The 24745-nt window shown below is 42.6% G+C and overlaps 1 protein-coding gene and 1 long non-coding RNA gene across 3 annotated transcripts in view; one reads left to right on the top strand and one right to left on the bottom strand.

Moving 5' to 3' along the window:
• Window positions 1-9113: 9113 nt before the first annotated feature.
• Window positions 9114-14304, bottom strand: LOC133216863 (uncharacterized). Of its 2 annotated transcripts, none has more exons than XR_009726741.1 (3): window positions 13968-14304; window positions 10381-10553; window positions 9114-9248 (listed from the first exon to the last, which is right to left on the bottom strand). It is a non-coding gene; the product is annotated as an uncharacterized LOC133216863 (long non-coding RNA). The 2 variants fall into 2 exon arrangements; XR_009726740.1 differs by lacking the exon at window positions 13968-14304 and adding an exon at window positions 12728-13079.
• The window catches only part of SH3BGRL (SH3 domain binding glutamate rich protein like), a 170870-nt gene continuing 157111 nt past the window's right edge, over window positions 10987-24745 (top strand). The window contains exon 1 of the mRNA XM_061361925.1: window positions 10987-10992. Within this exon, the coding sequence (XP_061217909.1) occupies window position 10992 (1 nt within the window). The 5' untranslated portion in view covers window positions 10987-10991. The remainder of the gene's footprint in view (window positions 10993-24745) is intronic.

The following is a 24745-nucleotide window of genomic DNA, read 5'->3' as shown; positions in this document are numbered from 1 at the left end:
AGAAACATGTATCACCCGTGTATAAAGGACTATAGTTCTTGTTTGAATCAGGCGCTGTGAAAATTATCAGGAACAGTCAGCTAGGTCTGGATTTGTATAAACCAGCTGGTGTGCTTGTACAGCAGCTCTGTGTTTAAATATATTTATTCTGTTATGCCTGTTTATACATCTGGGTTAGATAAGGAAGGACTCAGCCAAAGCCCATGGAGTTACTGGAAAGAATCTACCTAACTGTAATGGGCTTTGTGTGAGACCCCAGGAAAGAGTAAAGGACTTGGGTGAGTGCCTAGAGGTAAAGGTACAAAGACACCAATATGCAAAAATGTCTCAGGTATAAATAAACCCTTTAAATTTATTGAGAAAGGTCTTATATTTCTTACATAGAGGTAGTTCAGTTTTGAAGGTTAAGTGAGGTTTATGACTTTATATATGCTTAAATATATAAAATCTCACATATCTATATAAACATGGGCAATCAACAAAATCTGATGGTCTTAAATATTTCCTTCCAAACGTTCCATTGGTACTTGGCAGCAGTATTTGACTTGGAGATTTTTTTTCTTCTGTAAACTGATATTGAAAAGGGGATGTTGTACAGACTGCTGCTTGCAAAACACTGATACCATCAATATGTAGGATGAAATATTCTAACCTCTTCTCCAGTTGTTACTGATTTTACCTTGTGCAGATATAAATCTACAAAGAATTGAGTTTTCTCAGTACCAGTCTCCTGAGCTTCATGTTTGCATTATATCTTGTTGTTACAATCTGTTCAATGATTAGAATACCTGGAAATTGTAATGCTGGTTTTATTTAATCACATAAAACTTCTTTAAGGTTTACAGCTTAAAGTAATCTACTGTTGTCAAGACCTCAGTGTTGAAGTTTAAAGCGCTTTCCTAAAAAATGTTACCTGAATTTTGTGTTATATTGTAAAAGGTCTATTTGAAGCATATACGTTATGGTAGTTCCCTTAAAATGTGATTTGTGAACTTGATACTCAACACATTACAGAAGTTTTTGCAATGGATAAAAGAAATGTAAAATTGTCCTGAGTCGAGATGTTTTATCGTCTATTGTGTTGCACTGACCCTGTGGATCTGAGAAGTCACAGATCTGATTTACCACCGCGTCACTTCCGTTTGACAGCTGTGTAATTTGACAGATGTTAAAGGAGTTATATTGACATACATTTGGAGTTACACCAGTGTGTATTCAATATGATTTGCAGAAATACCTGGAGAAAAGACAGCAAAGAGAGTTTGGTATGTCAGCGTGATTCTTACAGCTCAGTTTCTGTTTGATATATTTTTCTGTTATGCTAGACAAATGGAAGGGTGTTCAGGACTGTTGCAGAAGAAAGAAGTATATCATTTAATGTGCCATCTGAAGCTGTTGAAAAAAATACTGTAATGGTAAAAATATGTACTAATCACACAAATTTGTAGGTCATTAGTCCACAGTGTTGACTAGTGCCTTTGGGTATTCGGGGAGCGACCATTAAAATAACTTTCTTGTTTAACGTATGGTTTGCTTGTCATCCCTTCATTACTCTGGTTGGATGTCAGTTCGAACACGAAGATTGCTTCCACCAGGCAAACTGGTGTGTTAGGAAGCAGGAGTACTAAAGATTTGGTTGTGGTTTGTTACATCAATAAGCCACCAGCTCAGATTTACTGCTGTCAGACCTGCAGTGAAGGTGACAGAACAGCCGGATTCTCATGAATATCTTTGATACATCTGAATGGCTCTGTGCTAGTTGTCAAGCAGACTGGTGTTAAATAGTCACATTTTAAGTGCCTAGATGTGTACTTCTGTAATAAAAACGTGACTGTCTGCTGGGTAAATAAAATAAACACTTGACAAAATATTTGATTTTACCTATGCCTAAAACTACATTTTACCTACTCTGAGTGCACCTCCCCATAAATCTAACCCCATATTTATCCAGGCTGTAGAATTTCTGTCGAGTATGAACACGGCCAATGCCAGTGATGTTGAACCAAGGTCAGAGAAATGCTAGCAGACTCTTGAGTTTTTAGTTGGGCAACATAACCACATTCATCTTAGATTTCTGATTGCTTACCTGGATTTTATGGGTTTGGGGGCTTAGGTTTGGGTTTGTGAGGAGGTTTTTTTGTTGGGTGGGGTTTTTGTTTCATGGAACGCATTTTTGGAGGACTGCTTATTAATCCAATCAAAAGTTAAAAAAAAAAGGACAAGACAATATTGTTCTCTGTTCCTGGGGCTGTCAATGCACTGTTAGGTGCCATGGACCCTCCAGTGCCTTAAGAGGAAAGGAAGGAACATGCCGGAGGCTCTAGTCCCATGTGAGACTCTGGAATTCCTGACTTGGGTGTTTATTGCCTTTTAGCCTCTTACACTGCAGTAAAAGGACTCCCTGTGGTTCACATATGGCAAAGATGCTGCTGTTTGGTGGAAATGGGGAGGAATAGTGGCCAGGATCAGCATGCCTCAGCAGCCTCAGGGTGCTGGAAATGCTCCCATGCCTTTGCGATCCCCTTCAAGCTATGTCCCAAAGCCCTTTTTCTATCAAACGCCTGATGAGATTACATGGGAACATCAAACTGTTGTGCAGGGGAATCTGCAAATCTCTCTGCTTTAGGGACACACATAAATCAGCTCAAAATGGTCTTCAGTGTTTTACCACTTCCTGCGTGCGCAGCTGGCTTTCCCTTGGGCACCTGGTGCCATCCAAAGCTCTAGGTGCAGGAAGGCAGCGAGATACCCGCAGTCTGGGGAAACCCAATGTTTTTTGAACATCACTCAAAACATGCTCTTTCACCTGTTTTTCACAGTGGAATAGATAAATTTTATAGAAACATAGAATCACAGAATAGTTAGGGCTGGAAAGGACCTTAAGATGATCCTAGTTCCAACCCTGTGCCATGCGCAGGGACACCTCACACTAACCCATGTCACCCAAGGCTCTGTCCAACCTGGCCTTGAACACCACCAGGGATGGAGCATTCACAGCTTCCCTGGGCAACCCATTCCAGTGCCTCGCAGTAAAGAACTTCTTCCTTATATCCAATCTAATTTTTGTAAGAGCCTTCCCATTTCTTTTAACTGGTAATAACCATTTAATCATAATTTCACTTCCTGACCACTTCTTTTCTTTTATACAGCCAGATTTTCAATAATCTGCCTCTTAATAGAATGTTGAGTGGGGAAATGGGAAGGCAGCCCACAGAGAGGGTTTTCCTTTCCTTAAATATTCACCAGACACATTCCTGAGGAATTCTATATATAATGAAATGCATGAAGATGATAGAGGGCTGTTTTGTTTTCTAGTCCCTGCCAGTCCCCTTTTTTTCAGCTCCATCAATCTCTGCCATTAAATACTATTACATAAGCAAGTGATTTTTTTCTTACCAGCTGCTTCCATACTCAGCTCCATTTCATCTTGTACCATTGCAGAACCTGTGTTTCTGAAATCACAATTAGTTACCATGGAAAGCAATTCAATACTGTAATAAATACACTGAAAGGCTGTTCACTCAGCTATGTATTACAAAATAATGATAATGACAAAAAAGTCCTCCAGAGAACTGCAGATCACATGCATATGTGTTTATGAGCAAGTGTGTGCTTGTATGTACACGGGTTAATCTGATTCTCTATTACATTTTCCTTGTATGCTGGGTGTGTGGGAATACGTCTGTGCAGCAAAGCCCACTGGGATGCAGCCCTGCTTCCTCGCAAGCCCTGCCCTCCAATCTGAGCAAGCTCTTCCCCATCCTATATTTTGCTTCCCTGTAAATATTCCCATCCTGTTGTTGATACGAGTTTATTTCGCACTCGTTCTGTTTTGCTTTCCAGAATAGGCAGGAACATGATGCTGCCCATATGTTCCTGTATTTCCGCGCAGACACAACCAGTGGCATTGCAGCGCCCTTGGCAGCTGCCTGGTGCTGGCTTTGCCATCTTGTTTTCCCTGCAGAGGAGAGGCAGTGCTGGGAGCACAAGTCTCGGCTCAAGATGTTGATGCAGCCCTGTGGTGCTCTCACCATTTGTGCCAACAATTCCTTTCTCCAGCATTTTATCGGAGGAGGAACATGTCCTGACATTTTCCAGACAATGGGTTGAAATGGCAGCTTGTAGTTTTGCCTAGAAGACAAAAGTGGATCTTGAAATAGAGCTGTTTTTATTGTATTGCCTGCTTACCCCTCACAGTTCCCAGGTAATGACATTTTCTAGTCAAGGTTCTGGATTCATTACCTACCTTGAATGGCTTACATGTCCCAGCAGGTCAGAAGAAAGAGCTGTGAGCTTCCTGTGTTAAAGTACAAGCAACTCGTTATGCTTCTTCAGAAGTTGTTTCAACTGTAAGTTCTAGCCCAACTTACTTAGTTGTGTTTTCCATCAAGAGGCAGGAAGATGACCATAAGAAACAGCATCACAGCTGTCAAATTTGATAGTGTGGGACAAGCACAGCTGGTCTCACACTACAGTCTGAATTATTTATTGCATCAATTAGGTCTTTCATTAAATAATGTATTCCGTCAATTAATTTCTCAGCCCTTATTAAAGGAAACCAGAATGTCAGAAGTCTTCACATCCAATGTGTGAACCAGGCACATGCATTGCATGGCTTTCACAGGGCTGCCCACAGGGACCCATCCAGGTGTATGCATGCTTCTGGGCATCTCTGAACTGAAATAGGATGTTTTTTCTCATGGTTTCTCAGTAAGGTCATAACAAGAGAGCAGGTCAGAGTACAAAAAGTAATGAAAAACTGTGGGAGAAGCATGTTTTAAGTGAAAGCTTGGCTCCCCTTTGAGTTAACAAGGTCACTAGGTTAGATGATAAAGCAAAGCTATAATAAAACATAATAAAGCAAAATATATTTTAAAATGGGAAGTGGTTTTGTTCTTCAGCTTTAAAAACAGGGTGATTTGTCTCCATTAAAACTTGCTTTTAACATCTTCAGATTAAAAATACCTTTTGTTTGTTTCTTTTTTGTTTGTTTACTTTTTTCTGGCACTTTCTTTTTCCCTGTGCTTTTACTCCCTCTTTTATGACCTGTTTTGTGCTGGGATGTGCTTATGTCTTAAAACATTGCACAGTGTCAAAACCCTCCCTCCTACATGTGCGACATATAGATGTGGGCTGGCACTTCGTCATGATGGGTTTTCAGGGACAATCCTTCAGGGAAGCCATCATGTGAAATACACTTCAACATCTGGGAAATATGAAACCTCATCGATCTCCCCTGTTCGTGTTGGTAAATAGTGGAATGCAGATCATCTAATGGTACTTTGGCTTCCACATGATTTGGATTTGCATAACAGTGTGTTAATCAATGTGGGTTTTGTGTTAAACAGCAAAAGGAGAAGAATTTATTTCATAAAGTAAGGGTGACTAATGAAACATCACTGTGGCAGCTGCAATGGGAAAGAGAGGGTGCTTGGTAAGGGGCTCATGCTGCAGTCTGCAAAGGGATGTATGCTCTGAATGTGGACATGGTCACTGCTGGAGTTGAGATGTGATGAAATCAGCTACTACCTCAATGTTGTGTTACTGTGAACACCCATATCATGGGGCCATTTTCGATTATTATTTCATTAACAATCCCTTATTGAATAATTGTGCACTTCCCCTCCTGCCTTCACTGATAAGTGGAGACTGTGCAACAACAGGGTGAAAACAAAACCACATTCACTGAAATGCCACCTCCTGGCAAGTATCAGGGTATCTCAGCAACTGTGCTCTCCAAAGCAGCAGTTCCCTCAGCAAACAACTTCGGAGATTAAATGTTGGAGAGAAATTGGTTTGAAGGATACAGCATTTCCCTTAACCCCAGCTTGAAAACCTTACAGATTGCATTGGCAAGTTTAGCTCTGTTTACTTTAACAGCATTCCATCTTCAAATCCTTATAGAAGGCAATCACTCTGAAGGGCTCTCGAATTGCTTAAAATCTGTGGAAAAGTCTTTCCTGGCTCTGCCCTGATAGTCCACCCCTGAACAGGACCAGTAACCCCCTCCCCTCTGCATACATCTGGGCTTTGAAAGAATAAGCAAAGGCAGCAGAGCTGGAAACTGCATAGGTACAGGTTTCATGAAGCTCATGCTAACAGCAATTGACTGCAGTTTTACAGCATTAAGTTGTAGTGCTTAATAAAAAGGTGGTAAGAAGACTAGAGTAAATAAGAGAACAGTAAAGGTAGAGGCTCTGGTGGTTTTATTCAGTTGCAGTTGTGTCTTAGACACTAAAAACCAGTTTAAGAACCACTGGAACCCATTAGAAATCCTCCCTTTGATGCTGATGGGGGTTGGATCAGGCTCAGCCTTGTGCATGTGGCTTTCTGCTTCTGGATTAACACGAATGGAAGATTTTGAGATTGCTTTTCATTTCAAAATGTGTGTTTTCCTCCTCCTCTCTTCTCCCTGTTTCCTGTGTGAAGTCTCCTCCAGGCCAATGACCCTCCCAGCATCTCAGCCTTGGCAAACACCAGGGGCATGGCTCAATCCCGGCCACTGCAGCTAGTGGCTGGCAGTCACTTGCCTTTACCCCTTTATGGGAATTGGCTTGCTGGGCTCTTAAAATGATAAGAGAATGTTGTGGTTTAACCCAGCAGCAGCTAACCACCACTGAGCCACTCACTCACTCTCCCTTCCTACAGTGGGATGGGGAGAGAACTGGGAAAAATAAAGTAAAACTTGTGGACTGAGGTAAAGACAGTTTAATAAGACAGAAAAGGAAGTAAAATTATTATTGATAATAATTAATCATTATTAGTTCTAATGAATAGTTAATAACAATTACACCAATTATAAAAGAAATTGATTATACAAAACAAGTGATGCACAATGCCTGTGAAAGCCAAGGGAGAAGGCTTCTAGCTCAGAACTGCTCCCTTTGTCAGAGTTAGATTTGGTGATCTTTGCTTTGCCAGTCTGGGAGGCAGAAGGGAAACTTGACACATCCATCTCCTGCCTGTTGACCATGAAGGACCCTCTGCCCACTCCTGCTGGGGACAGCAGCTCTATGGAAACACTGCTGGACATCATTATTTATGGTGCTTTAGTCACCCTGGAAACAAAGTAGATGCTACCAGACATTACTTTTAACACAGCTAATTATATCATTAGTGTCAGTACCACTTAACAACTGGCATATACCTTCCTGGGTCCAGTGCTGGCAATGTTGTCATGGGAATAACCTGGATCCACCCCTCGGTGGGGATCCATACAAGATGCACCAGGACCATGGTGAGGTGTCACAGCTTTCTGGCACTCATCCTGGGACAGGTTTGCTGCCTAATCTAAGTTCTACATTTACTAAAAATGCTGTGTGGGGAGCAAGAAACCACTCATGGATTCAGTTGAAGTTTATGAACATGCTGCTCCAAATCCTTTCACATTGCCATCCCTGTGTGCGGTATTTCAGCCTCTCATTTCTCAACAGCGCTCCCATCTCAAATTCTGGTGAAACAAAAGAATTCATTAAATAAAAAGAAACAAAAACCAAAACCAAGCCAACCCAAACACAACAAAAAACAGAAACCAAACCAAATAGCAGAGCAAAGTGAAAGCTTTCCTCTGTCTTTACCAAGGAGTCCCTGAGCAGTCTCAGTGACATTGATCAGCATTTTAACATTTAGAGGAGATTTTGGTGGCTGTCAAAACCATTCACCACTTGGCACAAGCCCCTGGCTCCATAGGGAATGTAGTGACCACATCCAAGCAGAATACGCTACAAGATCCCGCCAGGCTCCACAGATGAGCCAGAAAACACCGCTGCTTTTTCCTCCTCATCTGTACCTACCTGGGGCCAAATCATTGCAGATGGGTTTTCACAAAGTTTAATGGCATTATAACCACACCACACATAAAGAATGCTGGCTTCAGCTTCCAAGGGAGAAGCAAACATCTCTGTAAATAGCTAATAAATGGTCCTTGGAAGAAAAAAACACTGTTATTAAATCCCTGTCCTGAAGGCTGCACACATCGGCTCTGCAGACTCCTCAAGCCATTTTGCCCCAGGAGCAGCTGTTATGGATGAGCTGGTGGCTCTCAGGCTGCTCATCAAGCTCCAGCTATTTCACAGAGATGCTCCCACCATGGTCTGGCTGTGTCTGGCAGCCATTCTGGGGCAATATGTGCATTTTGAGAGGCCGATCCCCCCCACAGAGCAGTGGATGGCAATTTCTGACCTAGGGGAAATAAGAAGACGGGGGATGTATGGGCAAGTTACGGTTCTGAAGCAGAAACGTGAAAACAGATTTGTGTTTGTGGAATCAGAGAAATCAGTTAAAAAATAAAGACTGAAGTGCCACTGGGAACCCCACATGTCTGCTTTCCCTCACCTGGGAGGGGGGAATCACTTCACTAGCAAATGACAATGGACACATCCAGCATGGTTGGAGGCTCCCAAGGAGGGATAAAACAGCTTCAGAGAGGGAATATGTAAACTGGCAGGGAGATAGATGTCATGGAAATGTGCCCAAAGCCCCCAAACTAAACCCAAGTGCCCAGGGGATGTTTTTCAGCAGAAGTTGTGTCACTGTGGATTGTTCTTACTGGGGGCTCAGCTCTGTGGTTTAAATACAATAGGCTTCTTTAATCTTTTTGGTGGTGCTTTTGTTTATCCATTCTGCCTATTGCCTGTTACCCCCACACAGGAACCAGCCACATGCAGTACCCAGACACCCCTTAACACCCACTGACGTCCTCAAAGTTCCTCTAACTGCTCTGTTAGAAACTGCAGCTGTTTCTTGGTATAAAGAGGAGGAAAAAAAAAGACAAAATGATCAAGTTTTTGTCTTTGTATATGAAACAGCCTCAAAATAACTCAAGCCTGCAAATAAAAGGAAGCAGGTGGCTGTTGACTGGAAACCTCTTGGTGTAAGGTTGGGTTTGAGGGCACTCGTTCCCACACCCTTCCTGTCCCATCCTGTTCAAGGTAGGTCTCTGACACACCAGCAGAACCTGTATGTTGTTCTCTAGGTACCACTTGGTGTTGTGCCCAAAGAGACCCCGAGGGACAGCAGCACAGGCACAACCTGGCCAGCACCTTTCTTAGGGGCAATGGATATAAAAAAAGCTAGAAGATAAATCTAGCTCTAAGGACAATGTAAATCCAAACCCGCTTTGCAGAAGCATCTCTGGTGCCCAGCAATCCCCAGGTGTCAATTACTTCAAAATGGACTCCAGCTGAAGAGCACCTGCTCATAAATATCCACAAATCCTCCCACATCCTGTTTGCATCATCACCCTTGTTCTTTGCTGGGAGAGAACATGAGTAAATGACTGACTCACAATGTCTTATTTCTCACAGTTCATGCAGTTTTAGAGTTTTCCTTGTGTTTCACATTAAGATGCTTGTTCCTTTTATAACCTTCATTACACATTAGGAAGGGTGCACACAGACCCAAATAGCTCTTGAATTTATAAATACAGAGCAATCAATGTATTTTATTTTGCAATTATTGCAATAACCGAATGGGATATTTCAGTAATGCTTGAATGTGCTCTGTAAGTAATGCCTCTCATTGTTCTTTAATTGTACGTATTTGGTAAATGAGATTTAAAGGTTCTATTAGTATTCATTAGGCAGAGGCCAACATACATTTTCAGCAAAATTAATAAAATATAGCTGTTTCCTCCGATCATGACATAGCTGTGTTGCAGCACAGTGCAATGCACACTTATTACAGGTATGCATTACTGCTTCTCCCCAAAGCCCACTTATGAAGGTTACAAACTGGCTATTTATAGTTAATGGCTGTGTAATGAACACAGTTCAGTGCACTTACCAATTTTCTTATGATTCTCAGGCTGGAGTCCACTGCTGAGCTAGGAAAATGACACCTAAAATCCTTCTTGTTCCTAGTGCTGGGATGCGAAGATGCGCCCATGGATATTACCAAGCCAACATCTTTGAGGTGCCCTGCACTCCTCTGGGTCAACCCCAGCAGTGCCAAAGACACTGCCCTGGGGCAGGGGAAGAGGAGGTGGCACACAGCGGGCAGCTCCATGGAGCCCCAGCTGAGCAAGGAGAGACAGGAACTCAAGGAGCTGAAATCAGTAACACTGGGGAAGAGCAGTGTGCCTTTTACACCATCAGGGTTGTGCCACAGAGCCGTCAATGGCCTGTCACTATTTTGCTGCCATTAATTCTCACTTCCCTTCACCAGCTGCAGGTAATTCAGCACAAGCAGGAGCCTGCTCTGGAAGCCACCATTCACTGAAGCCCTCTGGATTACAAGCTCCTGCTTGGCAAAACACATTTTCTTAGCTCTGTGTCCCAGTTTTTACTGTTCTACAAAGTTTGCTGTCCAAAACCAGACCCTGTGTCTTTTATTAGGGCACAGAAGCCTTTATTCCTCTAAACCCAAACTGTTTCTCCCTACCTGAGGAACACCTCTGTGATTGCTGGCCAGTCTTCTCAAACCTTCACACCCTGCATGAAAGGTTTTTAAATGGGCGTGAGGAGCCATATAGAGTCCATCAGGGAGACGTCAACTGGGCATCTCTGGAGAGGTGGGTCTGTCTTGGAAGTCCAGCCAGAGGTGCTGTGCTGTTCCTGGTGGGATAAAGGAGAGCTGACCACTTAGCTGGAGACACAGATGAGAAGCTACTTTGTGTGCAAGCCAGGGTAAGACACAAAGGTGAGCCTCCTGAAATAAAACTGTTACTACTTTTGTCTCCTTTTTGCCCCCCTTTATTTGTAATGCATTTAAATCAGTTTATAGATGATATGTTATTTGTTTGATTGGGTTTTGAAACAAACAAACAAAACTAAAAAAATAAAACTGCATCAAAAGGCCCAAAGAACAGCTACACAAGTCTAAAAGGTTTTATAAACCCACACAGACAGAGCTGAGAGCATTTTTATTGGCAAATCAATGAAAAGTTGAGCTAATGGATCACCAAGTGTTGGGTCTCAACACTTGAGCAGGTGGGGAAGACGAGCTGAGGCTGAAGCAGGTTGTGCAAAGGGGTGAAAATGCCGCCTCCCAGCACACCCTGCTGGATGCAGCTCATGGCTCCCTGGTGGGGTAAAGGAGGGACATGGCCTTGGCTGAGCATCCACATGGATGGGATTTCAGGAGCAGTGGGAGGCAGCATGCAGAGAGTGTTGGAGGCAAGAGACCATGGGAGCAAACTGCCTCTGGAGGAGCTGTGCATCGTCACTGGACAAACACACCCACCTCTTGTCAAGGTGTGAGGGTACAGTATATATTATAAACCATATAGTATATATTATATACATAATGCATGCAATATTATCTATTTTTGTATTTTTAATATTTTTATGTGTGTATATATATATATATATAAACCCCGGATGTGTATGGTGAGCTCTGCTTAGAGAATATTTGTTATGAGTTTGTTGTGGAGACACCCACAAGTAATTAATAGCCCTGAACTGAAAAGATCCATCAATCACTTTGAGGACCTGAATGAAAAACAACTGAGGGCAGAGCAAGGGGAGAGGCTACAGAAACGGTCGGGTTCCTTCAGACAGGTGTAAGAAAATGACAGAGGGGAAGTGAATTTAAAAAGCACAACTCCGAACCAATCAGGAAAACCATTTAAAAAAATACACTGAGATAAAATGAAGGTGAGGAAATTCAGTATATTACAGTTTTCATCTTCCCATGCAGGCTTCCCAAATGGCCAATTAAAGCCAGGCAGTGAAGAGAGGCAAGGAGGATCATGGGCTCTCACTTGCTGGGATACTGATACATCAGGCTGGGAGAAAAGTTCATACCCAGAAGATTACTTAAGGTAAAACCTAACGCCACCCCTAAATCACAATAAACCATTGGAGTTGGCTCTAAATCACAACATAAATGGAAGCACTCATTTAGCAAGGAGGATGTATTTAATATAGAAGGAAACTGGTCAAGAAGCTGATGGCACTATATAAATATTTAAACGGCAACAGAGCAGCCCATCATGTACATTGCCTAGGGATTCAGGCTAAATAAATGAAATTGGCTTTTCTTCCCACCTTGTAATCTGCGAGTTGGTAAATATTTGGGTACTCAGTCACCAAGTACAGACACTTCAGGGGAAAAAAGAAAACCAAACATGCACTAAATTTTGAAAGCAAATAGCTTCATACACCCAAACTCACAGGAAAGAAATGATTGTTGGTTTCTGTTTGACAGAATAATAAGGAATTTCCTTAATTTGTTGCTTAAAGGCATCTGAATTTACAAATGAATTATGTAAAGTGAAATTTTATCAACCTTTTCTTGATCCAGTACAGGGTCAGGTGAGGACTGGAATGTACATGTCAGTGGCACATGATATTAATGCATGGAAAGACAAACTGGAACCTCCTTTTGCATAAAGCATGGGAGGAACTCTGCCTGTTTTAATGGGCTTTAAGGCATCCTGAGAATCACATTTAGGACGCAGGAACTGGTGCATGAATGATTCAGGTGTTTTTCTCAGTTGGAAGAGGGCAAAGATAATGTGTTCTGGTACAAGCATCACCTTTCACTTCTCAAGGACAGAGCAGTATATTCCCTCCATTCCTCACCCAGTCTTTAAGAGCCTGCACGTCTCCCTTCTAGGCTCAACCCTAACTAAAAATCACCATTCCTAGCCACTAAACCAGAAATCCCTGTATAAACAGTTCTCATTAGTGAGTGCCTGGGTAGCTGTGAGCCTGCTCCAAGCAGGGCAGAGGATCAGCAGCACCCACCAGAAATAGAAAAGCTCTTCAGCAGAGCTTGAACTCACTGCACTTCCCACCAGGCTTCGGGGACAAATCCCAGCTGGAGATTTCTGAAAGAGCTATCATGATTCAGGCTGGTGGCAGCCACGAAGGGGAACCTGGTCTGAGCAGGAGATGACACCATGAGCTGGAAGCGCCCAAGCAGTTTCCCTATAAAGCAGTTTTAAATGTTATAGTTTTATATGCAATGCAAAAGAAAAGGTATTTCATAAATCCTCCCTTTCCCGTAATAGGGCCAGTTAAGTACAACCCAGTGTGACCTGTGCTGCAACAGCATAGGGACAGAAAACTTATCTGGAAATGTAATCCCAGCAATTTACACAAACCTCCTAACACAGCCTCTCAATAGTCTGAGGCAATGCACATATATTGAGCAAGTAAAATCATGTTATCAAGGAAATAACAGTTCACCATCATGTTTACTGGGATCAACTTTACTGCTGCATAAGGTTCCCACAGCTTGGCAATGAAACAGCATTTATATCCACTCTGTAGCTACATCTCCATTCCTTAAAGAAACATCTTGTTGAGATACAGAGGGGAATTATATACTATTTAGACCTTGCATCTTCCCCCTGACCCATCAGAACAACTTTGCTAGTTCCAGTCAATTATCCACTTTAAGTCTCACCAAGAATTACTTATAGGGGTGGAAAGAAGAGGGGCTCCTATCACATTAACAACTTAAGCACGTGCATGGCTGCTGCTGAGGATGGTATCTTCTCCATGGCCCTTCAAAAAGGGTGAACAAAAATTATAACAAGCCTGGAATAATCCTGCTAGCATCCACAGCTACAGCACCAGCTGACAGAAAAGATAACGTCTCAATACCTCAGGACATCATGTCGTGACAGGTCAGGTTGACAGGCAGTTACTGTTGGTTGTGATGGATGTGTCCTCCTTGACTTCGCATGCTATTCCAAATACTCTGTTTAGGCATTCAGATATGATGAGGGAAGCACATTACAGAGATAGGGATGTTAATGGTGCCCAGGAGGCATTCACCACACCTACCCCTCATCTGTCTCCAGACTTTGTTCATCCTTGGTTCTCCTCACAGCTAAACCTAAGTCTGTCATCTGTGCTGCGAATACCAGGGTGGTTTTTCCTAGTCCCTCTTTTCCCCCTTGTGTTCCACTTTTCCTATTGCTGCATAAAAGGAACATAAAAGTATATAAATCTTTCATATAAACCTTTTTACAGTTGGGGTAGCACACATTTTAAAAGAAAAAGTCCTAGACTCACCCTATAAATAGTGATTTGTGCTGAGGGGGAAATAGAATGGACTTTCATTACAGGGGATTCATAGGCATGATACCACATACGCACCAACACCAAGCACCACTTTTTACTCACGCTGCTCTTTTCTCATAGGTGTTACTCAGGTGCTCATGAGAAATTCCCCTTGCCCAGTGTAATTCACCCAGGAGTAGCTCAGATCTGTCATCCTCTTCCATTACCTAAGCCATGAAAATGAAGAGGAGACAACCACCCATCCATTAGTGAATCACAACCAAGTATCTGCAACAGCCAGAGTGCTTCTGGGTGTTTCTGCCAGAAATAATCTTTTTTCCAGTAGATGGGACCTGCTCAGAGCAGCTGCATCCCTGGCACTGGAGACAGGAGGAATGCCAGCCAGCAATAGTTCAGGGCCTGTTCCATCTTTTGTGGGGGGTATTTGCTGTTTCCTCATGTCCCAGTGCCCCACCACTCCCCTAAAAAAACATTTCCACACACAGATTTTGGGGGCTTTGACTACTCAGAGGATTCAGAGCAGGACCAAGTTTTGCATCCTATGGAGAAGAGTTAGATATGCTCATGCAGAGCAGAACGCAGTTTTTAAGCTCACCTAGGTAGGGCACAGAAGCACTTTTACCACCCCAGATGCAGTGCTGGAGCAAAGGGTTTCCTCCCACATTCCCTCTGCTGCCTCAAGGTACGGAACATCCCCATCCCCATAGTGTTACACCCAGCAGATAACCAGAGACAAGTATTGAGTATAGCCAGCTCTTGTAAGGCATCAAACTTTATCCTAATTTCTTAGGTTATTTTCAGGAAGACGGAAACATCAGAGAATGTTTAAACATGCTGAAATAAAAGAATCCCAGAGGAAAACCAAAGGGCATCTGCCTGCAGCACCAGCCAGGAAGCAACACTGCACCCAAGCCACAAGGAAAGAAAGACCTAACAAAATATAAATGTCCCTTAAAATTGAAGGCAAATATCTACCCACAGATCTCATCACTTAACACTCACCCCCAACTGCCCCCCTGCACTCCATCTTCTGCCCCAACTCTATAAAGACAAAGCCCAGCTGCAGCCCAGCCTCTCCTTTTATTTACCAAGAGCACCTGGTAGCAATTTCTTGCAGAACATAATCACCTTTTAATTAACAGTCAGGTCATTTGTCACCTGTTGAATAACAAACATACTGGGTGCTCAGCTGCAGTGCTGTGCATCCTGCCTGTGCTGGTAAGGGAACCTTTCCTCACAGGAGCTGAGATTACATTTGATGTAATAGCTAGTGTTAAAGTTTATTTCTTACAATATTTCTGTGTGTTGGTAATGTTGGTGTATTTTGCTGCCTGTCAGGAATGAGAAATGCTGGGGTCCCTCTCTTGGGGTGTCATGGGTGTGCAAGTGGTTGTCTGGGGCTCTTTTTACTTACCAGCTCCACTGCCCTGCTCCACTGAGGGCTCAGATGCAGTGTGCGGAGGAGTTCAGAGGAAGAATGCTATTTTAAGTAAAAGCCATTTGTTAATCAGGGTGGAAATTTACCGAGGAGAGGGGACCTGGGCACAAACAGCAGCGCTCTTTTCTAGAGCTCCTGAGGCTGCTCCTTCAATACAGGCAGTCTATACAGAAGAGATGAAACATGCTAAGCTTGGAGGAATACCATGGAGAACTTTGTGGATAGGTCTGGGCTGCAAAATGCTTTCTGACATGTACTGATTCAGCAGAAAGTCTATAATACACCATAATGCCACTTTGTCATCTTATATCCAATTGTTTCTGATCCACATCCTTGGGATTTTCCAGCTGAGCATTATGAAGTGGGCAAAGAGCAACCTTTGCTCTTTGGCTTGCTCGACAAAACCAGAAAATACACAGCTGATCCTGGTGTAGCTGCTGAAATTCTTGGGTGTAGGCTGGGCAAGAAGTCAGCTCCTGTCACCAAAATGTTCTCTGCTTGCTCAGATCTGGGGGTCTCCTGAATGTGTTTGCCCTCCAGATTTCTCTGGGCTTTACTTCTTTCTCCTTGCAGGAAGCTAAGCTGTAATGTACCCTGAATCTCCAAAGCCCAGTGCTGTGATGACTGTAGTGCAGATGCACACAGCAAAGTTCAGGGCTGAGGGCAAGTCCTGGCTGGGTAAGGCCAGGAGGAGTCTATCTTGCTGTATATATCTGCAAGATATACATATATAGATAGAAGGCTGAGCTGCTCTAACCTGGAATAGCTGCAGTGACTCCAAAGCACTGCCTGAATACGTTACACAAATAACCCGTGTAGTAAGTTTTATAAATAAATCATTATTGATGCTCAAAACCACTGCAGAAAGACCTTGCATTTGTGACCTCTGCTCCAAATAAAAAGCCTTCTGCTGTTAAAATCCGAAACCTGAATTAGAGCCAAAACAGCCCTGTGTGCCACCTCACCGTGCCTGATGAATCATTCCTCATGCAGTCGGGCAGATGCACTCCACAAATGACAAGGACCGAGAGTAAAGAACATCTGGAGCTGTCAGGGGAAATAGCATGCCCCGTCCAAGGTCTGCTTTGTACCGCCATTCAAAGAAGAGCTGCTTCAAATCCTAACAGCCAAATACCCAGAAAGCTATTACTTGCAAATGACAGGTCACCTGCACCTCTGCGTTTCCCCTGTCATCCCACGTTGAGTCACATCTCATGCAAAGATAAAAAGTAAAATTCTGCCATGCAAATGAAGTGAACTTTCACATTAGCTTATCTATTTATTTCCCCTTAAATATTGCAATTATTATTTCTATTGCACAATCACCTCTCAAAGCTTCTGGTGAGTTATTAATATGCAGGAGCACAGGCTCTTTTATGAACTGTTAACATTCATTAGCACTTCAGGTCCTAATGCGGAGTGAACCTTTCCTCTGCTCATTGTCATTCACTGTGTGACACCAATGGCATCAGGGACATGGCCATAAGCTGGTACCCGTGCTGCTGACAGCGAATTCCTACGGTGGGATTGCTGGGGCTCTGAGCTGACATCAGAGCATGCGTCACCATGGTCCTTCACAGATGTCCCTGGAGACAGAAGTCCAGCCTGATAATTATTTAGATTCCTCTTGAGCTCCAGAGGTTTCCAAAGGATTTTTCTTCAGCTGTCCTGGGCAATCACGTTGTCATGGTGACCAGAGCAGGATGCTGGACGCCAGCCTGGCTCCCCTTCTCAGAGGATGGGCTGGCTGAGTGATGAAGCTGATGGTTTCCAGTGGTGTTTTGCCACACCTGAGAGATGTTCATAAAAAGGAAATCAGACTTGGACTTTATTTGTTGTTGGGTTTTTTTGCTTAGCAGTGATGAGTAGAATTTCAAGGTTCTCTTTATTTTGTGAATGCAAATGATAAGAAGCCTCATCATGGGACTGGATCAAAAACTTCCCATGGCTTGAGCAGTGCTAGAGCAGGCACTGGCCAAACCTGAGCTGCAGTTCCCTTGTGTTTTTCCCTTGCACAGATTGACCTCCCTTCACAGGTGATCATTTACTACTGTGACTAAATGTTGTCTTGGCAGGAAACAATTGCCGTCTTGGTGGACTTCCAATGCCTTGGGCAGACAGCTCATTCAAGCCACTAATAATATTTCTTTCTCCTTTGCTCAGTCTATAAAGATTACCTCTCTCTCCCTCCTTATCTCTTCTTATTTTATCCTGTCTGTAGCAATAAAAATCTTATTCTTCAGTTGTACTTGGTGGTGTCCATCCTACAAGAGGCATGCCCAAGGGGGTGAGCTGCCACCAAAGCAACTTACCTAAGCAGGATACATCTCCAGCTGAATTTTAATGGGATTTTGTCAAGACAGCAACAAACCTGCTTTTTCTTGCTGCTCAGATGGAAACTTCCAGGCACAAGGAAGTCTTTCATGGTGAAATGTGAAAGCAGGAATGCTGCTGCACTGGAAAATGCTCTGTGGACACTGGCCGCTTGTGGGCTGTATGAAGGAGGTGGCTCCCTGGCTCACACTTGCTACAGGACTGACATTGTCCACATGACAAAGTGTACAGTGTGGCAATCATTGAAATTACCTCTATACTGTCACGATTTACTTTATTGAGCTGCATAGTGTTGAACACTTTGAGAATACTTTTGGAGTAGCAGCTTTTATCTCACTTTAACTATGTCACCCTGTCATCAGATACCACTATCTGAGGGCTTTAGCTTCATCAGCTTTCAACCTCTGATGATCCATAAAACCCCAGGGCTTGATCTTAAAACATCCCAGTCAATATTTGATATCTCCTTGGATCTGTATTGCACAAATGATAGGTAAAATATCACAGAACTCTAAAGAATGTTTGTCTTAAAGAAATTAGTGAAGGCCAAGTAGCTACTTTTATGTTTTTCTAGTACTAGGTAGTTGTTAATCCTTAATGAATCATGTTTGTGTGAATCCAGTAATGCCATTTATATTATCTGACCTTTGCTGAGTTGACTTAGGAATTGTTACAAATAACTACTCTTAATATGCAGTCAGTGTACAAGTGGCTCATATAATGATTCAGAAACAATCACAAACTAATTTCCTACTGATAATTCCTAGGATATTTGAATAAAAATAAGACTGTATTTGCATATCTCCCCAGAAGAAGGTAATCTCCCTGAAAAACATTCTGATTTGCCAACTGCATTAGTCGATGACTTTAGCACAGTCGCTTTCATGAGAAATTATGCTAATACATGTGGAAGATTTCATTTTCCTTAAAAAAAATAGTAAGCACAGTGAGCCACAGAACAGTCCAGACGGCCGCAGAGAGATACACTGCCCTGAGTAATTGATTGCAGGATTCATTCAGATAAATCACGCTTTGTTAGGGAAAACATATTAGTTAAAATCAGATACAGCTACAGCTTAGGCTTCAATCAACAAATAGCAGTCAGGATTTAATTAGAATCTGCATGCCCTGCGTTACACGCAACATGCACACACTTAGGACTAACTGCACTTAGCTGCTGTAAAAATAAGCACCTCTGAAATACCCAAGACAGCTAGAATACAACTCAAAATCCCACGTACCATTTCAAACAGCGGCATAGCAGATGAGTAGGGCTGCCACATGCAGCTGAGCAGCCCAAGCATGAACTCTGGCTCCAGAGTGGGGCTGGAGAAGGTGCCCACCCTATAGCGGTGTGGGGCCAAATGATCCCATATACCTGCGGAATCAACAGGGTGTGAAAATAAGGCAATAATCTCCAGCTCACCTATCCCAAATCCCTGCTTTTTATATTTTTTCTTTGTTAATGGGTAAGCATTTCTGACTGATTTTCATGTTCAGTGAGGGAGACATGGAAAAATGATGTCCCTTGGGTCCCCAGTACTGATGACCCACAAGCTGTACAGCCCCATCACAAGCCATCTGGAGTAAGCTTCAGAGCTTATACCCAGTGTTAATCCTTAGCAAGTGAGACAAAGCTTGTGAGCACAAAGTGTTGAATATTTCAGTAGTGGGGATGTGACGCCTTTGCCAAAATCCCAAGTTCTTAATTACCGTCTTTGACAGTTGTATCTGTTTGAATAACACCATCAAGCTGTGCTTTAAACCAGCTTTTTAGTCAAAGGAAGATGAAAATATTCTCATGTCCACGAAGCACGCCATTAACTGAAAAAAATCATGAGAAAAACTCTTGAATGAAGCCTATGGTCTGGTTTGTGAATCTTTAATATGCATTTCTGCAGCTCTGTTCAACACTCAGCAAATTCATATTCTCTTTGACAGAGTAGACATTTTCATGAAGTATTTATAGCAGCCAAGCAAAATAACCATATTTCTGGAGGTCTTAATTCACAAACTTCTTTTTTTTAAAGTAATGGCTTTTTAATGGAGGTTTTGGGGAGTCTGTTCCAAAATCCTAATCTTCCTGGTTTAAACTATTAACTGGAGAGAGATCAATAATAAAATGGAAGTGCAGTTAAACTGTTTGGGTTTTTTTCCAGTGGAGAATACCTGTGTCTAAAAGAATATGTGTGTAAACTCTGCCTGTTCTGTATCGCTCCATTATTTATGAGCAAGGAGGATAACCAAGTACCAGCAAGGGCTGAGGCTGCCCAGCCCTGCTGAGGTGGGAGGAAGGAGCAAACCCGAACACACTCTTCTGTTGTTGAAACACAGCCAGTCCTCTGGGCATGTCCCCAGCGTGGGGAGAATAGCCTATTCATCAGAGCAAATGGCTTTGATCCATCAGTTGATAAAAATCACTACATGCTACAACCGACAGCCTTCTACTGCACGGGTGTTTTAGTACAGCTACATTCCTTTTCATAAAACAGTAATATTTAAGAAAGCACTACAATAAGACACCATTAATGTATATTCCTTGTTATCAAATATAACTTCCCTTTGTACATAACTCTCTTCACGCTTCCAAATAGAGATTTCTGAGTGGAAAAGACAAAATATTCAAACTCCTGTTTGCTGCTATGGTTTCTCTGCCTTTTTGTATAGACCTTTGCAAGGCTGGCTGATGCTTCACTTCAACCAGCATTGCATCCATTTCAGCCAGGCACAGTTCCAGATGCTGGTTTCAAGTGCTCACCTCCCTCCTCATCTTCCACCAAACCTACTTCATCCTGACAAAAAGCTAGGATCAGATATTACTAGTTGTCTCTGCTTAGGCATCTGCAAATGCCAAAGCAGGATGGGTTTGGTGGTTTCGTTTTTGTTTTGCTTTGGTTTGTTGTTTGGTTGTTTTGGGTTTTTTTTCTGTTTCATGTCCCACAGGTCTTCTCTTCTTTAATTTTAATTTTTTGGCCACCTTTTGTGGCAAACTCATGTGTGTTGCTTGAGCCCCGTGTTTGATAGTCTTTGAACAAGGATGGAGAGATGCTTTTGAAAGAAGGTGCTTTGAAATGAGACATACTCCTTGCATCCAGTAAAAGGAAAGGACTCCTTTAGAGTTAATGATCAGGCTTCCATTCAAGGAAACATTACTTCACAGACTCCAACTTTCAAAAGTCTTTAGAAGGTTTGTTGCAGCACACTGGAGAACACCCATTCTCTGGCTGTCAGAGCAAAGTCGTTGCCTCACTGGTCAAGGTGAAATATTTCCCCTTTCTCCAGTACTCGGTGCCAGCACCATCCAAGGGCTCTGCTTCATGAGTCCTCTTTGGAGCCACATCACAAGAACAAGTGCGGAGAGCTTCTTCTATGAAAGACTAACTCACATGCTAATGACTTATTAGTGCAGGGGAGCATTTCAGAGCTACTCCTGTAGCCATGGTGAACTGTTTTCATCAGGTCTATGTTATTTTTCACCATTAAGGAGAGTTTAATTGAATACATGCTGATTTAGGCCAGACTTTTATGTTTCAAGCTATCTGCTGTGCAGCATCCACAAACACAACCCTCCTTTTGACATTTAGAAGTCATTAACCCCAGCATAAATCTTTCTACAGCTCAAAGGCAGTTATCTCCACTCCTCCAAAGGATGTCCCAATATAGACAACATAGGTTTGTTTTTCTTTCAGATGAGAATTTCCATAATGGATTATTTAAGTCCAGTCCAGACTGAAAAGGCCACAACAGAGAGACCATAATTGGTTTTGTTTAGTCTGGAGAAGAGAAGACTCTGGGGAGAACTTAAAGCAGCTTCCAGTGGCTAAAGGGGTCAACAAGAAAAGTGGGGAAGGGGTTTTGACAGAGACATGTAGGGACAGGACAAAAGGGGAATGGTTTTAACCTGCCACGGGGGAGATTGAGATTAGATATAAGAAAGAAGTTCTGTGAGGATGCTGAGGAGCTGGCAGAGGGTGCCCGTGGCTACCCCATCCCTGGCAGTGTTCAAGGCCAGGTTGGAAGGAGCTTGGAGCACCCTCCTCTAGTGGAAGGTGTTCCTGCCCATGGCAGGGGGTTGGACCTGGATGAGCTTTAAGGTCCCTTCCAACACAAACCATTCTATAACTCTATAATTTTGGTGGTGTGAGTTTTTGCCATCATCCTCCCAGCTTAAACTCCAGGTGAAGACCAGGGCACAGCTGGTTTGTCTCCATCATCAGTTTCCATCAGGGCTCAAACCCTCCTTTTCTTCCATAGGGTTCTCAAGTTTCAGCTATCTCCGAGACCTGAATGTGTTCAGTAATCCTTAAATAATCATCTTTCTTTAGTTGTTTGCTCTTTAACATCTTCTACTGGAGCATTTTAATGACCTTTAATTAAGCTTCAGAACCCTCCTAAGCTGATGGCAGTATCCTTGTTTTACATGGGTTTCAGTGAATCACAGGAGACCAAGAGACCCTCCAAATACAATTTGTGAACCCGCACAGGTTTCTCTAACTATTTATTCTTCCACCAAGGGCATGAATCAGCCTCAAGGGAACAACCACAAGCCAGGACCAGTTTGTTCAGTTTTCAATTGTATACTTCATGAAACACTCAGCCCTGAAGCTGCCCCCCTTGGTCTGCTCTCAATATTTGGAATCTCATTACAGGCTCAGAAAAGCAGGGGGGAAGTGAGATTCTCCATTTTATGCATGATTTTGTTTCCTTTCATGTAGTGGGAGAAGTCCTGTTGGTTGGAGGACACGACCCTTGGAGAGACACGTGGAAGACCAGGGCTGCTCTTCGACCCTTCCTTCCCCAGGGGCTTGGTGGTAACTGAGCCCTATTTTTGTCCTTCGTAATACCAGAAATATTTGAGGCTTCTGAGCAATCAGCTGTGTCTACTATAAATTTATAAGCCTCAGGGATACAATTTGTTGCCATTAAAGTTGTTGGTTTTAACTGTGATTTCAGTGCCAGGAAGATGAAAATCCAGCAAATGTAAAAGCCTGTGCCCAAGCATCTGCATTTTATAAGTCACTTGATATTTTTCATTTTAAATTACTCCAATAAATGTGGCTTGCTGGTCAATTTAGCAATGTAAGTGCTTCTGATGAGCTCTCAGTGAAAGACAAATAAGCAGGTTTCAGCAATATGAGTCTTAATGTTTCATAGAAATTACTAAAAAATCAGAAGCGAGTGTTGCTTCCCACTAATTGCCAGTTTATAGTCATGTTCCTGTTGCTTCCTTAAGGAGTTTCACCATTCAGACCTTTAAAAAATATGCAAGGAACTTAGAGAAGACAGTTGCTATGATTGATTGAACGCAGACATCTATAAAAAAAGAGAGGATAGGGGAAAAAGCAAGCAATATCTCAGTTTCTCTGGGTTTTATGGGCAGCAGAAGACTCAGCTGCTGACGTTACTGAAATACACAGCCTGTAGGCAAAGATTTCCATTACCAGCATATCAGTCACATGGGCAGGGAAGGAGATAAAAAATTGGTCCTTTGTACAATGTTCAGCAGAGGTAATTAATTGGAGATCGATTCAGAAGTAATCTACCTCCTTTTAAGTTTACAGTGATAAAATCATGACGGATGGGATGGAGCAGGAGACATTCCAGCCTGGCCGGACGTGAAATGAGCTCTGTGTGCAGGAGCAGCCAGTCGGCCCTAAGACTTTCCCAAGTGTTTCCTTATAGGTATTGGTGGTAATTCTTCATTTTCAGTAGCAACACTTCTCTCTTCATTTCAGCTGTGGAGCCCGTTGCAGTATTGATGCTATAGCAGCATCGCAGTGAACAGAGGCTGCAGCCTCGTGCCTTGTTCTTCTGAAACAAGACTATTTAAAGCATGTAAATGGTAATTATTTATATACCACCTTTACAATCCACTTGTTTTTTTCTGTCTATACAATTTTTCCAGCCTCTGAAAGGTGATCCATTTAACGCTGTTACATCACTAGACCATCCTGTCCCTACTTGTAATCCTTATGGAAAAATTGGTGCCATTTACTTCTGTTTTTTCAGCATGGCATCCCTGACTGCTGTCAGGGTAAGAATTACTTCAGAGGATTATCACAGAGTGTCTGCTCTGCAGTTTCAGCCTGTTCCTTCTCTTCCCTTTTTACCACACTGCTTTGCTGACCATAAGATCCTCTAAGTGGGAATTCCCCAATTAACAGTGTTCTCATTGCTTCCCACAAGCCACCCAGGGCCCTGGTTTCACCATCCTGAAATATTCCCTTTTATACTCACTTTTCATCCAATTAGGTATCAAGAAACTTGACAGGCAGAGAGGCATCCCTGCTGATGGTGATACAAAGGAGCAGACATCATTTCAGGTGTCGGCAGGTCAGATGTGCACTGCTTGTCTCCAGGACTAGAATGAATGTGTGGATCTGCACATGCATTTGGAACCTGGGTATTGAAACTAGATCTAGAAATCTAGAAATCTAGATATTTCTTCATATTCAGGTGTTTGTTATGTCTTGGTACATCAACTCCCAAGGTCTAACAGCTCAGAACATGTTGCTAGGTTTTACCAGGACACAGGACTGTGTTGTATGGATAAAGGAAAACCTTTTAAAAGTTATTTTTTTACCAAGTCTCAAGAAAAATACCTTAAGAGAAGAGCTTGGCTCCTGCAGGACTTACAGCGTTGGTAGCAATTGAGGTGGCTTCTGTGCTGTGCAAGCAAAAAAAGTCTTTCAGTTTTGATGTATATTTCTGCATTTTGTATTGTGCATGAAAATACAGAATATCAACCTACCTTTCAAATCATTGCAGTACTCCACCATATGCCACCAGACCCAATATAGCCTTTTTTTTTTTGTGAATATAGAGGGGGTTTGTAGCTATAGGTAATAAAACTGTCTCAGACAGAGCTAACTGCCTCTCTCCAGAGGCAACAGTCATTACAACCCTCTAACTTTATAGATTCTTATTTTCATTAAGTTTTTACTTAATGAAAGAATAAACCTCACACACTTCAGTGGCACAGCACACTCGCACGTAG

Source organism: Neopsephotus bourkii, unplaced genomic scaffold (assembly GCF_033783945.1).
Source record: "Neopsephotus bourkii isolate Nb327-2 ecotype Australia unplaced genomic scaffold, CSIRO-AGI_Nbou_v1 NB_1067, whole genome shotgun sequence".
Classification (NCBI taxonomy): Eukaryota; Metazoa; Chordata; class Aves; order Psittaciformes; family Psittacidae; genus Neopsephotus; species Neopsephotus bourkii.
Note: the sequence above shows the minus strand (reverse complement) of the source record. Positions and strands in the feature narration are given on the sequence as shown.